The following is a 16,737-nucleotide window of genomic DNA, read 5'->3' on the forward strand; positions in this document are numbered from 1 at the left end:
TAACCCACTACTTTGGAGAGAACTCCACAGATGACATCAGCGAGGGTGTAGTATGGGAGGCCCATAAAGCTGTGATTAGGGGAGCACTGATCTCACAGGGGTCTAGACTTAAGAAGGCACACCGGGCAGATTTCCAAAGAGTACACACAGTCCTCCAAAAGGCTGAACTTCAACATAAGGCCACCGGGGGCACTGAGGCTCTGAAGAAATTAACTGAGCTGCGGGAGTTGTTCCTGCGCCTCTTAGATCGCCAATCCCGTAAACAGTTTAGATACATGTCCCACAAATTTTACGAACAGGGAAATAAATGTGGTTGTATGCTCGCTAGGGCACTTAGAAAGACGCAAGCACAGACATACGTACATAAATTAAACTCACCCTCTGGGGAAATGACAATGCACTCTTCTAAGATTGCAGCGGGACTTCGGGACTACTACGCTAAGCTATATAATTTAGATTCTGAGCTTCCACCTCATACACGCGACACCAGAGAAAAGGCAGTACAAGAATATCTGATTACAGCAGGCGTCCCCCCCCTTACAGAAGACCAATGTTCCGCTCTAGAGCTGCCGATTAACCCAATTGTGCTTGTTGCGACAGTGGAGACCTTGACCAATGGGAAAAGCCCCGGCCCGGATGGGTTTACTAAAGCATATTATAAAACTTTCCTCCCCATCTAGCGGCACCCATGTGCAAATATTTCAACTCTGTAGCAGGAGGTAAAGCCATCCCTCCAGAGGCACTCTTGGCTCACATTACTGTGATCCCGAAGGAGGGCAAGGACCCCACTGCCCCCCAGAGTTACCGCCCCATCTCCCTCCTCAATGTGGACATAAAATCTTGGCACAAATTCTGGCTAACAGACTTAAGCACCTTATGCCTGGGATTGTCCATCCTGACCAAACAGGTTTCATTGCAGGCAGGGAGGCAAGGGACAATTCCCTCAGAGCAATTCAACTCATCCACTGGGCCCGTACCCGCTCAGACCCCCAACCTTATATTATACTATCGACAGGTGCAGGAAAAAGTGTTCGATCGCATAGATTGGTCATATTTAAATGCAGTACTTAGGTCCCTGGGGTTAGTGCCACGAATGCTGGCCTCGATCATGGCCCTATATTCTACTCCCTGTGCGCAGGTAAAGGTGAACAGAACCCTTTCATCCAGCTTCCCAATCAGGAACGGCACGAGACAGGGGTGTCTCCTCTTACCCCTCCTATTCACTCGCTGGCTCAGTTGGGCCTGAGGCCGGAATCCTACATCAAACCACACTGACAGCGCTTGAAAGTGGCCGTCCTGGCTTGCCCTCCCTGAGTGCCCGTGATGTCCGGTTACGCTACCTGGAGTTCTTTGCGGGTAGGGGGGCTATCAATATGCCAGACAATATGTGAAGCCCTTTTCTAATAAAAAAAACAAAAAAATTCTTGGTGGACATTTACTGCTTGTGTTTGTTTTAGCTGACCCTGTCATAAATGTGTTGAGTCCAGAAAATGTCATGATTGTGTAACCTTATACAAAGCACTGTTGGCTGTTATTTCCTAAATGCAAAAACACAATTCACTACAAGTGCACTTGCAACTGCACTGAAACTGCACTTGTAGTGCAAAGTGGATTTGCCCTTAGGAAATAGCCCCCATTTTCACAGAAAGCAGCAATTACATCACCCCAAAAGTGTTGTAGCGTTGAGACAATAATCCACACATTCTTGATTAACAATCTTTTTTATACCTGCACAATCACATGTGCATTTACCAAAGGTTTTTCAAACAAACCAACATGTTTGTTGTATAACAATTTTTGTGGTGGCATTATCCAAAATCAAAATGTCCATTTTATAGAAAACAGGCCTGTGTAAAACCAACAAGAAAAGACACAAATCTTGAACTTACAAACGTCACATTTGGTCGAATTTGAAGGCAATATCAGACATGAGTATTTAGGAACTGTGTTTGATATAGCGTTCAGATGGGGGGAAATCACCCCTGGAAAAGCCAAATTTGGAAGATGCACACCAATTTCCCAATGTCAACATGTGCTATCTGCCATCACGGGGGATCAAGGGATGTGTTTTGGGGGAGAAACCCCTTCCTCACCGCTACTTTATTATTGAGGAAGGGGTTGCACCCCCAAAACACATCCATTGATCTCCCGTGATGGCAGATAGCACATGTTGACACACTGTGTGCATCCTCCAAATTTGGCTTTGGGAAAAATCACAAAAACATTTAGCACATTGTAGCACACAAAAGAAGAAAGTGATTTGGAGGGGTTTTAAACTCGCCCCAAAACATCAATGATGTTTTTATATTTTGGAATAACATCATTGATGTTTTTCTTGATGATTTCCAATTGTAAATTACACCCCATGATCTCCCCGATCAGGATCTGGGCACTTTCGGATGTGAAAGGATCTTCATCCACACCCTCACGATCACCTAAAAAGAGAGGAACCCCAAAATAAATTTGGTTTCAAAAAAATGCCGCCATCCATCTCTTATCTGAGCCTGTGGTTGCAGACACTCACCTGTTGTGGTGACTAGTTCCACCACATCTTCTTCCTCCTGCTCAGCTTGTGTTGGGGGGATTTCACCTTCTTCCAGAGGGGGGGGCTCTGGTCTCCTCAGATGAGGGGTGTCCTCCGAGTCTTTTATCCCCTATGTCAAACAAAAATGGTATAATTAGCACACAGATATTTAATGTCAGAACTATAAATAGGAAACATTGCTTGGAAGTGGGGTACAATTGTCAATTTTAGCAGAGTTCCAAGATGTAGCTTTTTTAGTGTTCCTTGTCAACCTGCAATACTTTACCTGTTTAGTACAAGCTTCACAGATGTAGCCCCCCCTATAGTATACACTGGAGCACCTGTGTGGGGCCCCCTAATAAAAATGGTGTTCTGGTGTCCCACACTAGTGCTCCAGTGTCCAGATGTGAAAACAGCTGCTCAGTGTCCTCTCCTTACACAGAATCTAGTTTGCATTTCATTCTAGTAACAAAGCCATCTACACACCCCAATTCTTTGAAGACAAGTATAGGGCGTCAAAATGGTGGCCAAATGCATATGGGCTAAACAATGGTATTTTATAGTTGGAACGAAAAATGTTTGATCAGAACGAATAATGTGCCCATGAACATGAAAGTTGCCATTTTAAACTGTACAACAGTTCCTAAAAGCACATGGAGCAGCACGAACGTACTAAACATAAAGAATAGGAACACAGCACGACTACTTACTTTTTTGCAGCACTCTCCGGATCTTTCTGTACTGCTCGTGTTCTCGTAATTTCAGGTCCGACCACCGCTTCCTGAGCTGATCTTTCGATCGTCGTACCCCGAAATTCCAGTGCAGACTCCTGACCACTTTCGCCATGATCTTGGCCTTTCTGAGATTGGGGTTGGAGTAAGGCCCATACTTTCCATCATAGTCGGCCTTCTTCAGGATGTCCACCATTTCCAACATCTCCCCAAAGGACATATTTGAGTCCTTAAATCTCCTTCTGGATCGGGACATGTCCGGATCCGGCCTTTCCTCCTCCTCGTTGCTACAATTAGTACGCACCTGCTGTCTATCCGCCATGTGCTCTTCCCCCACTGCGCCGAACGAAAAGGGGCGGGGAATAGACTAAAAAGAACGTCAGGGGCGGGCGGAGTTATACGCATGCGCAGTGTGTAAAAAGCGTAACACACGTGCGTATTACGTACGATCTGTGAGCGGAGGAAGGAGCATCGGAGACGCCATCCCCAGGCTCTGGTACTATGAGAGACTGCGATTTCTGTCAGACCACACTGAAGTCAGAGAATTCCTCTCCACTCTTCCTTCCATACCAGCTGAGGCTTCCGATGTCCAACCTGGGCCTTCCAGCCAGGAAGAAGTGGAGGAGCCCAGCTGGAGTCAGGTATAGCATTCTTCAACAGATTTCTGGTCAATAAATAAATGATGTTTATTAGATGTTATTATTGATCACTAATTGCTGATTGAAAAAAGTGTTTTATATATATAAATGTGTGTATGCCATTTGATAAAATCATTTAAGTTCATTTTTGACAGAAAAACACAGAATTGTTGACATTTTTGTAGATTTATTAGAAAAGAAAAACTGAAATATCACATGGTCCTAAGTATTCAGACCCTTTGCTGTGACACTCATATTTAACTCAGGTGCTGTCCATTTCTTCTGATCATCCTTGAGATGGTTTTACACCTTCAGTTGAGTCCAGCTGTGTTTGATTATACTGATTGGACTTGATTAGGAAAGCCACACACCTGTCTATATAAGACCTTACAGTCCATATTGCATGTCAGAGCAAATGAGAATCATGAGGTCAAAGGAACTGCCTGAAGAGCTCAGAGACAGAATTGTGGCAAGGCACAGATCTGGCCAAGGTTACAAAAAAAATTCTGCTGCACTTAAGGTTCCTAAGAGCACAGTGGCCTCCATAGTCCTTAAATGGAAGACGTTTGGGACGACCAGAACCCTTCCTAGAGCTGGCCATCCGGCCAAACTGAGCTATCGGGGGAGAAGAGCCTTGGTGAGAGGGGTAAAGAAGAACCCAAAGATCACTGTGGCTGGGCCCGCATGGAGTTTGCTAAAAAAAACACCTGAAGGATTCCAAGATGGTGAGAAATAACATTCTCTGGTCTGATGAGACCAAGATAGAACTTTTTGGCCTTAATTCTAAGCGGTATGTGTGGAGAAAACCAGGCACTGCACATCACCTGTCCAATACAGTCCCAACAGTGAAGCATGGTGGTGGCAGCATCATGCTGTGGGGGTGTTTTTCAGCTGCAGGGACAGGACGACTGGTTGCAATCGAGGGAAAGATGAATGCGGCCAAGTACAGGGATATCCTGGACAAAAACCTTCTCTAGAGTGCTCAGGACCTCAGACTGGGCCGAAGGTTTACCTTCCAACAAGACAATGACCCTAAGCACACAGCTAAAATAACGAAGGAGTGGCTTCACAACAACTCCGTGACTGTTCTTGAATGGCCCAGCAAGAGCCCTGACTTAAACCCAATTGAGCATCTCTGGAGAGACCTAAAAATGGCTGTCCACCAACGTTTACCATCCAACCTGACAGAACTGGAGAGGATCTGCAAGGAGGAATGGCAGAGGATCCCCAAATCCAGGTGTGAAAAACTTGTATCTTTCCCAAAAAGACACATGGCTGTATTAGATCAAAAGGGGCTTCTACTAAATACTGAGCAAAGGGTCTGAATACTTAGGACCATGTGATATTTCAGTTTTTCTTTTTTAATAAATCTGCAAAAATGTCAACAATTCTGTGTTTTTCTGTCAATATGGGGTGCTGTGTGTACAATAATGAAGAAAAAAATGAACTTAAATGATTTTAGCAAATGGCTGCAATATAACAAAGAGTGAAAAATTTAAGGGGGTCTGAATACTTTCCGTCCCCACTGTATATATATATACACAGTATCTGACAAAAGTGAGTACACCCCTCACATTTGGGTAAATCTTTTCTTCTATCTTTTAATGTGACAACACTGAAGAAATGACACTTTGTAAAGTAGTGAGTGGACAGCTTGTATAACAGTGTAAATTTGCTTCCCCCTAAAAATAACTCAACACACAGCCATTAATGTCTAAACTGCTGGCAACAAAAGTGAGTACACCCCTAACTGAAAATGTCCAAATTGGGCCCAAAGTGTCAATATTTTGTGTGGCCACCATTATTTTCCAGCACTGCCTTAACCCTCTTGTTCATGGAGGTCACCAGAGCTTCACAGGTTGTCACTGGAGTCCTCTTCCACTCCTCCATGACGACATCACAGAGCTGGTGGATGTTAGAGACCTTGCACTCCTCCACCTTCCATTTGAGGATGTCCCACAGATGATCAATAGGGTTTAGTTCTGGAGACATGCTTGGCCAGTCCAGCACCTTTACCCTCAGCTTCTTTAGCAAGGTAGTGGTGGTCTTGGAGATATATTTGGGGTGGTTATCATGTTGGAATACTGCCCTGCGGCCCAGTCTCTGAAGGGAGGGGATCATGCTCTGCTTCAGTATGTCACAGTACATGTTGGCATTCATGGTTCCCTCAATGAACTGTAGCTCCCCATTTCGGGCAGCACTTATGCAGCCCCAGACCATGACACTCCCACCACCATGCTTGACTGCAGACAAGACACACTTGTCTTTGTCCTCCTCACCTGGTTGCCGCCACACACGCTTGTCACCATCTGAACCAAATAAGTTTATCTTGGTCTCATCAGACCACAGGACATGGTTCCAGTAATCCATAGTTCTGACAACCCCCCAAAAAAAAATAAAAATCTGAGCCCCCACCCCCACATATACACATGTACTAACATAAACTCACACATTGGGGCGCCTACGCCTGAAAACGTTGATTGTGATACACAGGTTACATATTGCTGGAATGAGATCAACAATTCTATCACCAGACCTCCTCTGTAACACTAAACTGATGAGATATAGGGGCTTTTAAAACCTTGCCTATAGAAAATATAGGGTACTGAAGGATGTCACCATTTCACAGGTGCACAAACATTTAAGGTTTGACATGTTGGGTATCTACTCGGTGCAAGCTCGGCTTTTATATTTTACCAAAAAATTGGGTAATTTATTGTGTTTTTGTGCCCCCTAAAATGGACTTTAGTGTGTTTTTTACTGATATTTTGAAATAATATTGTGTTACATAAAAAATAAACTATCACTATATTATTCTCTAGGGTGTCTGCTTTCAGAGAATATATCATGTTTTTGGGGTTGTATATAATCTTCAGGCCTAAAATGATTTTTTTTACCTCCTTCCCACCTGGCCTATAGCAGAATGACGGCCAGGCGGGGGGTTCCATTATCCTGATGGGACGTCATATGTCGTCCAGAAGAATAAGCCGATCGGTCGCACTGAAACCTCCAATCTCGGTAAGGAGCCTATGACGTAGGCTCTTTACCATGTGATCAGCTGGGTCCAATCAAAGCTAATCACATCGTAACCAGGAAGTGCCGGTTATCAGCTTTCCTTTATTCATGCTGACAAGGTGCAAGTAGAGGAGAGCCAATCAGCAGTTCTCCTGACAGGGGGGATCTGCACTGATATTCAGCATTGATTATCAGTACAGGCCCATCAGTGATGACCACAAGTGCCCCACCAGGGATGCCTGTCAGTACATCCTCTTTAGTGCTGCATATTAGTGCACCCTCATCAGTGAAGGAGAAATCTTACTTATTTTTTTCAATTTTTTAACAAAAAAATAGATTTTTTTAATTTTTTTAGAATTTTCTGTCTTTTTTTATTTGTAACACAAGAAATAAAAACGCCAGAGGTGATCAAATACCACAAAAGAAAGCTCTATTTGTGGGGAAAAAAGGTATAAATGTCATATGGGTACAGTGTTACATGACCGCGCAATTGTCATTCAAAGTGTGAAAACGCTGACAGATGAAAATTGTCCTGGGCAGGAAGGGGGTTAAACATGTGGGCAAAAAAAAAAAAATACAAAAAAACATCTATGGCATTGGAAGGGTTAAAGGAAATGTTCACCTTCGGGAAGATGTTACATGTTCCTGTTCCTGCAGCGGCTCAGCGATCCGAGTCCTCTGTGTGACAGCAGTGCAGGGAGAATTTCCCCGTACTGGCTGTCACTTTATGAAAAGAGCGCGGCCATGCCATTCATTCACAGAGTTCTGTCTTTTGTTCTGACCTTTGCCGATGTCGGCTTTTCAATCAACTCCCATTGAAGCTTCCTTTGAGCTCTCTGATAGATGAGGGACGAGGAGATTGTCATAAGGGACGAGGAGATTGTCATAAGAGACGAGGAGATTGTCATAAGGGACGAGGAGATTGTCATAAGGGACGAGGAGATTGTCATAAGGGACGAGGAGATTGTCATAAGGGACGAGGAGATTGTCATAAGGGACGAGGAGATTGTCATAAGAGACGAGGAGATTGTCATAAGGGACAAGGAGATTGGGACCCCAATTTAGTCCCTTGGACAACTTTTTTTTTTTCAAAAAATATCCACACCCCTGGAACTGTTTCTTACATGATGAAGATCAGCCATGGAGTATATCTGAGGTGTATATCAGGGTGTGCTTCTTCCCAACATGAGAGCTTTGATGTCCAGCAACATTCACATAGAAGACATTTCCCGCACTCAAGGCACTAATACACCTCAAGGGTTGTGTGGGATCCCTGATGTACAGGAAGACAGGACTTCAGAGAGGAACAATTCCCTCACTCAGGACAGAAATACGGCTGCTTCCCCGTGTGAGATCTCTGATGTTGGTAAAGATTGGACTTATCTGAAAAACATTTCCCGCACTCAGGACAGGAATACGGCTTCTCCTCCGTGTGAGATCTCTGATGTGTGGAAAGATGGGACTTCTGTGAAAAACATTTCCCGCACTCAGGACAGGAATACGGCTTCTCCCCCATGTGAGATCTCTGATGTCTGGTAAAACTAGACCTGTCTGAAAAACATTTCCCGCACTCAGGACAGGAATACGGCTTTTCTCCTGTGTGAGATCTCTGATGTGTGTGAAGACTGGACTTCTCTGAAAAACATTTCCCGCACTCAGGACAGCAATACGGCTTCTCCCCCGTGTGAGATCTCTGATGTGTGGAAAGATGGGACTTCTGTGAAAAACATTTCCCGCACTCAGGACAGGAATACGGCTTTTCTCCTGTGTGAGATCTCTGATGTGTGTAAAGACTGGACTTCACTGAAAAACATTTTCCACACTCAGGACAGGAATACGGCTTCTCTCCTGTGTGAGATCTTATATGCGCATTAAGATTGGATTTAGAATTATAACACTTCCCGCACTCAGTACAGGAAAAGCTCTTCTCTGTTGGAAGGACGGCACCGTCCCTCACAGTCTGAGGTTCCTCAGGATAAGAGGAATACGATGGTCCATCTACACTGTGTGGTGCCGGATGGACATTTGAGGTAGTCGGGTTTTCTCCTGGACTATACTGTGTGATGTCCTCATCTTCTACTTTACAGTCTGGAGACAAAGTGAGACAATCCTCTGAGGTTTTCCTCATCTCCCGTCCATCTACTAAAATAGAAATAAAAAGATTATTACTAGACATAAGCTGATTGGTTCCCCTAAACCAGGACTCCGCCCACATCAGGCAGCTTTGTCTCTGAGGATCTTACAATTCCCCCCTCAAGGTAACTAGTAAATGGGTCCTCTGATCTCCTACCAGTTCATTTCTTTATTCATGGAACTTGGTGACAGTGATGAGGGGATTATAGGACGAGTGTCCCCACCCCCTCTATCACTCATTACCATCTTCCCAACACAAGAAGTCCTGCACTTCCTTATTTAGTCCATGATTTAGTCATGAATAACAGCGGGGCTGAGCCCCACCAGAGGTCAGAGAGTGAGGATGGGGGGAGACCAACCAAGATGAATACTGGATTGATCTTGAAGACCACCATCATTGGGTTATTGACTCCTCCCTCATTATCATTTTCTGTTTAAGGTTCAAAAGTGTGAGGATTAGGGATGAGCCGAACACCCTCCTGTTCGGTTTGCACCAGAACATGCCAACAGGAAAGAAGTTTGTTCGAACACGCGAACACCGTTAAAGTCTATGGGACACGAACATGAATAATCAAAAGTGCTAATTTTAAAGGCTTATATGCAAGTTATTGTCATAAAAAGTGTTTGGGGACCTGGGTCCTGCCCCAGGGGACATGGATCAATGCAAAAAAAAGTTTTAAAAACGGCCGTTTTTTCAGGAGCAGTGATTTTAATAATGCTTAAAGTCAAACAATAAAAGTGTATTATCCCTTTAAATTTCTTAGCTGGGGGGTGTCTATAGTATGCCTGTAAAGGGGCGCATGTTTCCTGTGTTTAAAACAGTCTGACAGCAAAATGACATTTCGAAGGAAAAAACCCATTTAAAACTGCTCGCGGCTATTGCATTGCCGGGCCGACAATACACATAGAAGTTCATTGATAAAAACGGCGTGGGAATTCCCCAAAGGGAAACCCGAACCAAGATTTTATAAAAATGACGTGGGGATCCCCCTAAATTCCATACCATGCCCTTCAGGTCTGGTATGGATATTAAGAGGAACCCCGGCCAAAATAAAAAAAAAATGACGTGGGGGTCCCCCTAAATTCCATACCAGACCCTTCAGGTCTGGTATGAATTTTAAGGAGAACCCCACGCCAAAAAAAAAAAAAAAAAAAACGGCGTGGGGTCCCCCCAAAAATCCATACCAGACCCTTATCCGAGCACGCAACCTGGCAGGCCGCAGGAAAAGAGGGGGGGACGAGAGTGCGGCCCCCCCCTCCTGAACCATACCAGGCCACATGCCCTCAACATTGGGAGGGTGCTTTGGGGTAGCCCCCCAAAACACCCTGTCCCCATGTTGATGAGGACAAGGGCCTCATCCCCACAACCCTGGCCGGTGGTTGTGGGGGTCTGCGGGCGGGGGGCTTATCGGAATCTGGAAGCCCCCTTTAACAAGGGGACCCCCAGATCCTGGCCCTCCCCCCTGTGTGAAATGGTAAGGGGGTACTTACCCCTACCATTTCACTAAAAAACTGTCAAAAATGACAAGAGACAGTTTTTGACAATTCCTTTATTTAAATGCTTCTTCTTTCTTCTATCTTCCTTCATCTTCTGGTTCTTCCTCCGGCGTTCTCGTCCAGCATCTCCTCCGCGGCGTCTTCTATCTTCTTCTCCTTGGGCCGCTCCGCACCCATGGCATGGGGGGAGGCTCCCGCTCTTCTCTTCATCTTCTTCATCTCTTCTTCTCTTCTTCTCCGGGCCGCTCCGCACCCATGCTGGCATGGAGGGAGGCTCCCACTGTGTGACGGCGTCTCCTCGTCTGACGATTCTTAAATAACGGGGGGCGGGGCCACCTGGTGACCCTGCCCCCCTCTGACGCACGGTGACTTGACGCCGTCACACAGTGGGAGCCTCCCTCCATGCCAGCATGGATGCGGAGTGGCCCGGAGAAGAAAATGAAGAAGAGAAGAAGGAAGAAGAGAAGAAGATGAAGAAGAAGATGAAGAGAAGAGCGGGAGCCTCCCCCCATGCCATGGGTGCGGAGCGGCCCGAGGAGAAGAAGATAGAAGACGCCGCGGAGGAGATGCTGGACGAGAACGCCGGAGGAAGAACCAGAATAACCAGAAGATGAAGGAAGATAGAAGAAAGAAGAAGCATTTAAATAAAGGAATTGTCAACAACTGTCTCTTGTCATTTTTAACATTTTTGACAGTTTTTTAGTGAAATGGTAGGGGTAAGTACCCCCTTACCATTTCACACAGGGGGGGGGCCGGGATCTGGGGGTCCCCTTGTTAAAGGGGGCTTCCAGATTCCGATAAGCCCCCCGCCCGCAGACCCCCACAACCACCGGCCAGGGTTGTGGGGATGAGGCCCTTGTCCTCATCAACATGGGGACAAGGTGTTTTGGGGGGCTACCCCAAAGCACCCTCCCAATGTTGAGGGCATGTGGCCTGGTACGGTTCAGGAGGGGGGGTTGCACTCTCGACCCCCCCTCTTTTCCTGCGGCCTGCCAGGTTGCGTGCTCGGATAAGGGTCTGGTATGGATTTGTGGGGGGACCCCACACCGTTTTTTTTTTTTTTGGCGCAGGGTTCCCCTAAAATCCATACCAGACCTGAAGGGTTTTTTCCTTCGAAATGTCATTTTGCTGTCAGACTGTTTTAAACACGGGAAACATGCGCCCCTTTACAGGCATACTATAGACACCCCCCAGGTACGAAATTTAAAGGGATATTACACTTTTATTGTTTGACTTTAAGCATTATTAAAATCACTGCTCCTGAAAAAACGTCCGTTTTTAAAACTTTTTTTTTGCATTGATCCATGTCCCCTGGGGCAGGACCCAGGTCCCCAAACACTTTTTATGACAATAACTTGCATATAAGCCTTTAAAATTAGCACTTTTGATTTCTCCCATAGACTTTTAAAGGGTGTTCCACGGCATTCGAATTTGCCGCGAACACCCCAAATTGTTCGCTGTTTGGCGAACTTGCGAACAGCCAATGTTCGAGTCGAACATGAGTTCGACTCGAACTCGAAGCTCATCCCTAGTGAGGATGTTATCACATTATTATCAACATGTAAAAGTCTGTGCTCCAATCAAATCATCAGATATAAAATGTCCAGCTGGTAGGACATGGGTGTAACAAAATAGAATACATATTATGTGCATATATAGCAGTGGGTAGAGGGGAGAGAGCAGAAGTCAGGACTATGTAATGTACAACATATTGTATAAGATACAACAGATAGGACTATATAGTATCAGAATGATGTACAACATAGAGTACACAGTGCAGGGGTCAGGAGTATGTAATGTACACCATAGAGTATATAGTGCAGGGGTCAGGAGTATGTAATGTACAATATAAATGATACAGTGTAAGGGTCAGGACTCATAATATTCAGTAATCAGTGGAAGATTAAATGTTTACATGAGACAAGTTGCAGAGGTCCCACACCGCTGCCTCCCATCTCCTGAGACTGCACTCAGTGACTTGGGTCTGAGACTATACAGACATATCCCTCCACCCGGCACAGCCAGCAGACAACAGAGCAAGTAATCCTGGGAGAATTGTTCTGTCAGAGATCTTACTAGACTCAGGCATGGGGAGACGATCCAATAATCATACCCCATGTGCCTAGGTCAAGTAAAGTCTATGATGAAAATGAACATTTTGCTGCCAGCTGAACCCCAGAATCTCCATAAATCCAGTCTAGATACATAAATTGTGTCTGCAGCACAGAGAAGGAAGATTATCCGAGAGAAATACAGGACGGGGAACACAGCTCAGGAAAGTGACCAGGGGATTACAGGCTGATATCACCCAGTCCCCGCCCTACTCTGGAGCAATCAGTGAGCAGTATGGGTGGAGGAATGTATTTAGTGTTAATGACCCACCTGTGCTGATCTCTGTAGGAGTGTCCTCCTCTATAAATGTCCCCGTTATTCCATCCTCCTCCATAGACTGCTGATCATCCCTCACATACATCTCTTCTTCTTCTGATTTAACCTCAAATTCTATATCGATTGGATCTCCACTCTAAATCAAGAAAATGAGAGAGAATATCATCTGTAAGATATAAGCTTTATTATTGTGACATCACATATAAAATCCACACATTGTCTCTATAAATGTTTTAAAGGCTCCGTCCCACCAACCTTGTAACAGTGAGGGATGGTGTGATCTTCCTGTGTGGAATCCCGGGAATACAGAGGATGAGGACATCTCTCTGGTGGGTTCCTGGTATTGGGTGGCTCCATCATATCCTTGTGTCCTTCTGAAAACTCCTCCATCACTCCATACTCCTCATCCTCCTCTTTATACTCTTCTATAACATCAATATTATCATCCCTGAGATTTCCACTCTGAATATATAATAAAACATTTATTGTAACAATCATACTTTGTATAAATCAGAACTACCAATAATTGTCAATCATCTACCTGATGATGGTGAGGGATGATGTGACCTTCCTGTGTGGAATCCTGGGAATACAGAGGACGGGGACATCTCTCTGGTGGGTTTGTGTAGCTGGATGACTCCACCATGGTGTCCTGGTACAGATCTTTGTGTTCTTTTAGAGACTCTGACTCCTCCATCACCCCATCCTCATCATCCTCCTCTTTTATCTCCTCTTTAACCGCAACTTTAGACTCTCTTAGGTTTCCACTCTGAATATATAATAAAAATGACATCAATGGTAACAATGCAGATAACGTACAGATCCTAATGATACTATCAGTGATTGTTCCTCATCTACCTGATGATGGTGAGGGATGGTGTGACCTTCCTGTGTGGAATCCTGGGAATACAGAGGACGGGGACATCTCTCTGGTGGGTTCCCATTACTGGATCCATCTGTAGGAAACACACACACTGACTGAATACATTGTTTCTATGTGTTTATCAGATGATGGGGGATCTAGGTGGAGCCTCCGTACTGCTCTCTCCTTTACAATAAAGTCTCCTCTTACCCGGTGATGTGAGGGGCGGCTGATTGTCCATCATGACGTCCTTGTAGAGATCCTTGTGTCCTTCTAAATACTCCCACTCCTCCATGGAGAAATAGACAGTGACATCCTGACACCTTATAGGAACCTGACACACACAATGATACAGTCACCATCCAGACACATCCCTTGTCTGTTACTGGATAATGTCCCAGAATTCCCAGAATCCTCCTCACCTCTCCTGTCAGCAGCTCCATCATCTTCTTGGTGACTTCTAGAATCTTCTCCATGTTGTGTCTCTCTGGTTTTAGGGAGTCACATGGAGGCACTGTGATGGTCATATGATCACCTGACTTCACAAGAGGAAATCTCTGTATTGGAGAACCAATAAGAATATCATGTTAGAATCCCAGAATCCTCCTCACCTCTCCGGTCAGGTCTGTGTTTTATTAATAGAGATAAGTGATGTCATGTGACCTCCCAGAATCCTCCTCACCTCTCCGGTCAGGTCTGTGTTTTATTAATAGAGATAAGAGTGATGTCATGTGACCTCCCAGAATCCTCCTCACCTCTCCGGTCAGGTCTGTGTTTTATTAATAGAGATAAGAGTGATGTCATGTGACCTCCCAGAATCCTCCTCACCTCTCCGGACAGGTCTGTGTTTTATTAATAGAGATAAGAGTGATGTCATGTGACCTCCCAGAATCCTCCTCACCTCTCCGGTCAGGTCTGTGTTTTATTAATAGAGATAAGAGTGATGTCATGTGACCTCCCAGAATCCTCCTCACCTCTCCGGACAGGTCTGTGTTTTATTAATAGAGATAAGAGTGATGTCATGTGACCTCCCAGAATCCTCCTCACCTCTCCGCTCAGGTCTGTGTTTTATTAATAGAGATAAGAGTGATGTCATGTGACCTCCCAGAATCCTCCTCACCTCTCCGGTCAGGTCTGTGTTTTATTAATAGAGATAAGAGTGATGTCATGTGACCTCCCAGAATCCTCCTCACCTCTCCGGTCAGGTCTGTGTTTTATTAATAGAGATAAGAGTGATGTCATGTGACCTCCCAGAATCCTCCTCACCTCTCCGGTCAGGTCTGTGTTTTATTAATAGAGATAAGAGTGATGTCATGTGACCTCCCAGAATCCTCCTCACCTCTCTGGTCAGCAGGTAGATGATCTCCAGGGTGAGGTTTAGTATCTTCTCAGTCATGTGACTCCGGTCCTCCTCCATCCTCATTGATGCCGTCATTTGATCTATACAGGTCTCCTGGTACACGGATAACTTTGGGAAATGAAAGTAAGAATTATTTGGATGGTGTTGGTCACACAATAATAGGATGTGGATGTGAGAGGGGTAATAGGAGGGTTGCTTTATATTTAAGAACTACTCCCCCCCCCATGGGAACACATTTAGTCTGGACTGTTTAGTGTTTGTTACATCTTGGAGGACCTGGGACCCTCTTGGCTTACTGGATCAAATATTCCCTTTTCTCTGTTGGGATTGTTTCCTTTCTGAACTGGTTTGCAGCTGAAACAGAATTCCCCCAATGAGTGAAGGATTTCCCTTCTGCATCTTACTTGATATTCCAGAACAAATCACGTGACCACTGAGACAAATGAGATAGTTAAGGTTGCCAGTCCTGTAAGGTCTGAGTAAAAGGTGCAGTTGGGGTGGGAAGACCATCACAGACCCAGAGACCCCCCTCTGTCTCTTCAGAGTCCCCCCGAGCCCTCTATCCCCTATTCCCTTAGAGCCCTGCAGACTGACTACCCCCTCAAGGGTCTCAGAGTCCTTCAGCTACATTACCCCTTCAGAGGCCCCTGAAGTCTTTCAGCTTTACTAAACCCTCACAGCCCCTCAGCCCCTCTACTTCCCTCAGAGATCTCAGTATTTTCCTCCTTCTGACACCAATGATGGAACATATTCTTCATGACAGGCTGGGGAATGTTTTCTTCCTCCTGACCAGCAATGTAAGGGTCTCTATGCTCCATACTCCTGACCCCGGCACTCCATCATTGTATTGGCTGAATATTGTAATGATTGCCCATTGGCTGCCTGTGTAGTGTAATAATTGTCCTTTGTAGGCCATGTATGGTCAGGATGGTCATTGTCTTGTCTATTTATTGTCAGTGCTGTTTGTTTAGAGGAACATATTACTAGAATTTATCTCCAAAATGAAGAGAATGTTCCGGCCCCATAAATGGGGAAATGTTCTGACCCTGAAGGGGTTAATCTACAAATAATAAATATTCGGGCAGTGCTTGCACTATGGACAAAATATCTGAATCCACAACACGATAGTTCCAATAAAACTTTCTAATAACAAAGTGTCAGACAACTCCTGGGGTAACCTGGCAGCACTTACAACCCCCCCGGCTGTAGATGACTAGGTGTGCTGGGCTCTGTAGTCCCACAGAGTTCATGGTGCCTGTGAAGCAATAGATGCCTCTATAGCAGTAAATGGGGAATACCAGCATTAGAAGAAGAGCCAATCCACCACCAGGGTCCTGACTGCAGATACTCCGGTGGATGGCGGGCCGGATACCACTTAGATGTAACCAGAGAGGGCGCCTCTCCTAACCTGGTGACATCCGACATGTTTGGAAATGCCAATCTTTGACGAGGAGGACTATTGGCAGGTGAAGAGGTCCTAAAATACACTTCTACCTCCGCCCAGATTCCTTAACCATTTATAGCCCAGAATAGCTTAAAGAGGAAGTAAACCCTGGTGGGTTTTACTTCCTCTTTTTTCCCCCTGCAAA

General features: G+C 45.2%; 1 protein-coding gene across 1 annotated transcript in view; it reads right to left on the reverse strand.

Moving 5' to 3' along the window:
• LOC141121983 (uncharacterized) overlaps positions 1 to 16,737 on the reverse strand; it is a 289,647-nt gene that overhangs the window by 247,515 nt on the left and 25,395 nt on the right. The window contains 7 exon segments of the mRNA XM_073611768.1: positions 8,243 to 9,050; positions 12,921 to 13,062; positions 13,182 to 13,388; positions 13,468 to 13,695; positions 13,785 to 13,882; positions 13,999 to 14,122; positions 14,211 to 14,345. Of these exon segments, the coding sequence (XP_073467869.1) occupies positions 8,243 to 9,050; positions 12,921 to 13,062; positions 13,182 to 13,388; positions 13,468 to 13,695; positions 13,785 to 13,882; positions 13,999 to 14,122; positions 14,211 to 14,345 (1,742 nt within the window).

This window comes from Aquarana catesbeiana, unplaced genomic scaffold (assembly GCF_042186555.1).
Source record: "Aquarana catesbeiana isolate 2022-GZ unplaced genomic scaffold, ASM4218655v1 unanchor236, whole genome shotgun sequence".
Lineage (NCBI taxonomy): Eukaryota > Metazoa > Chordata > Amphibia > Anura > Ranidae > Aquarana > Aquarana catesbeiana.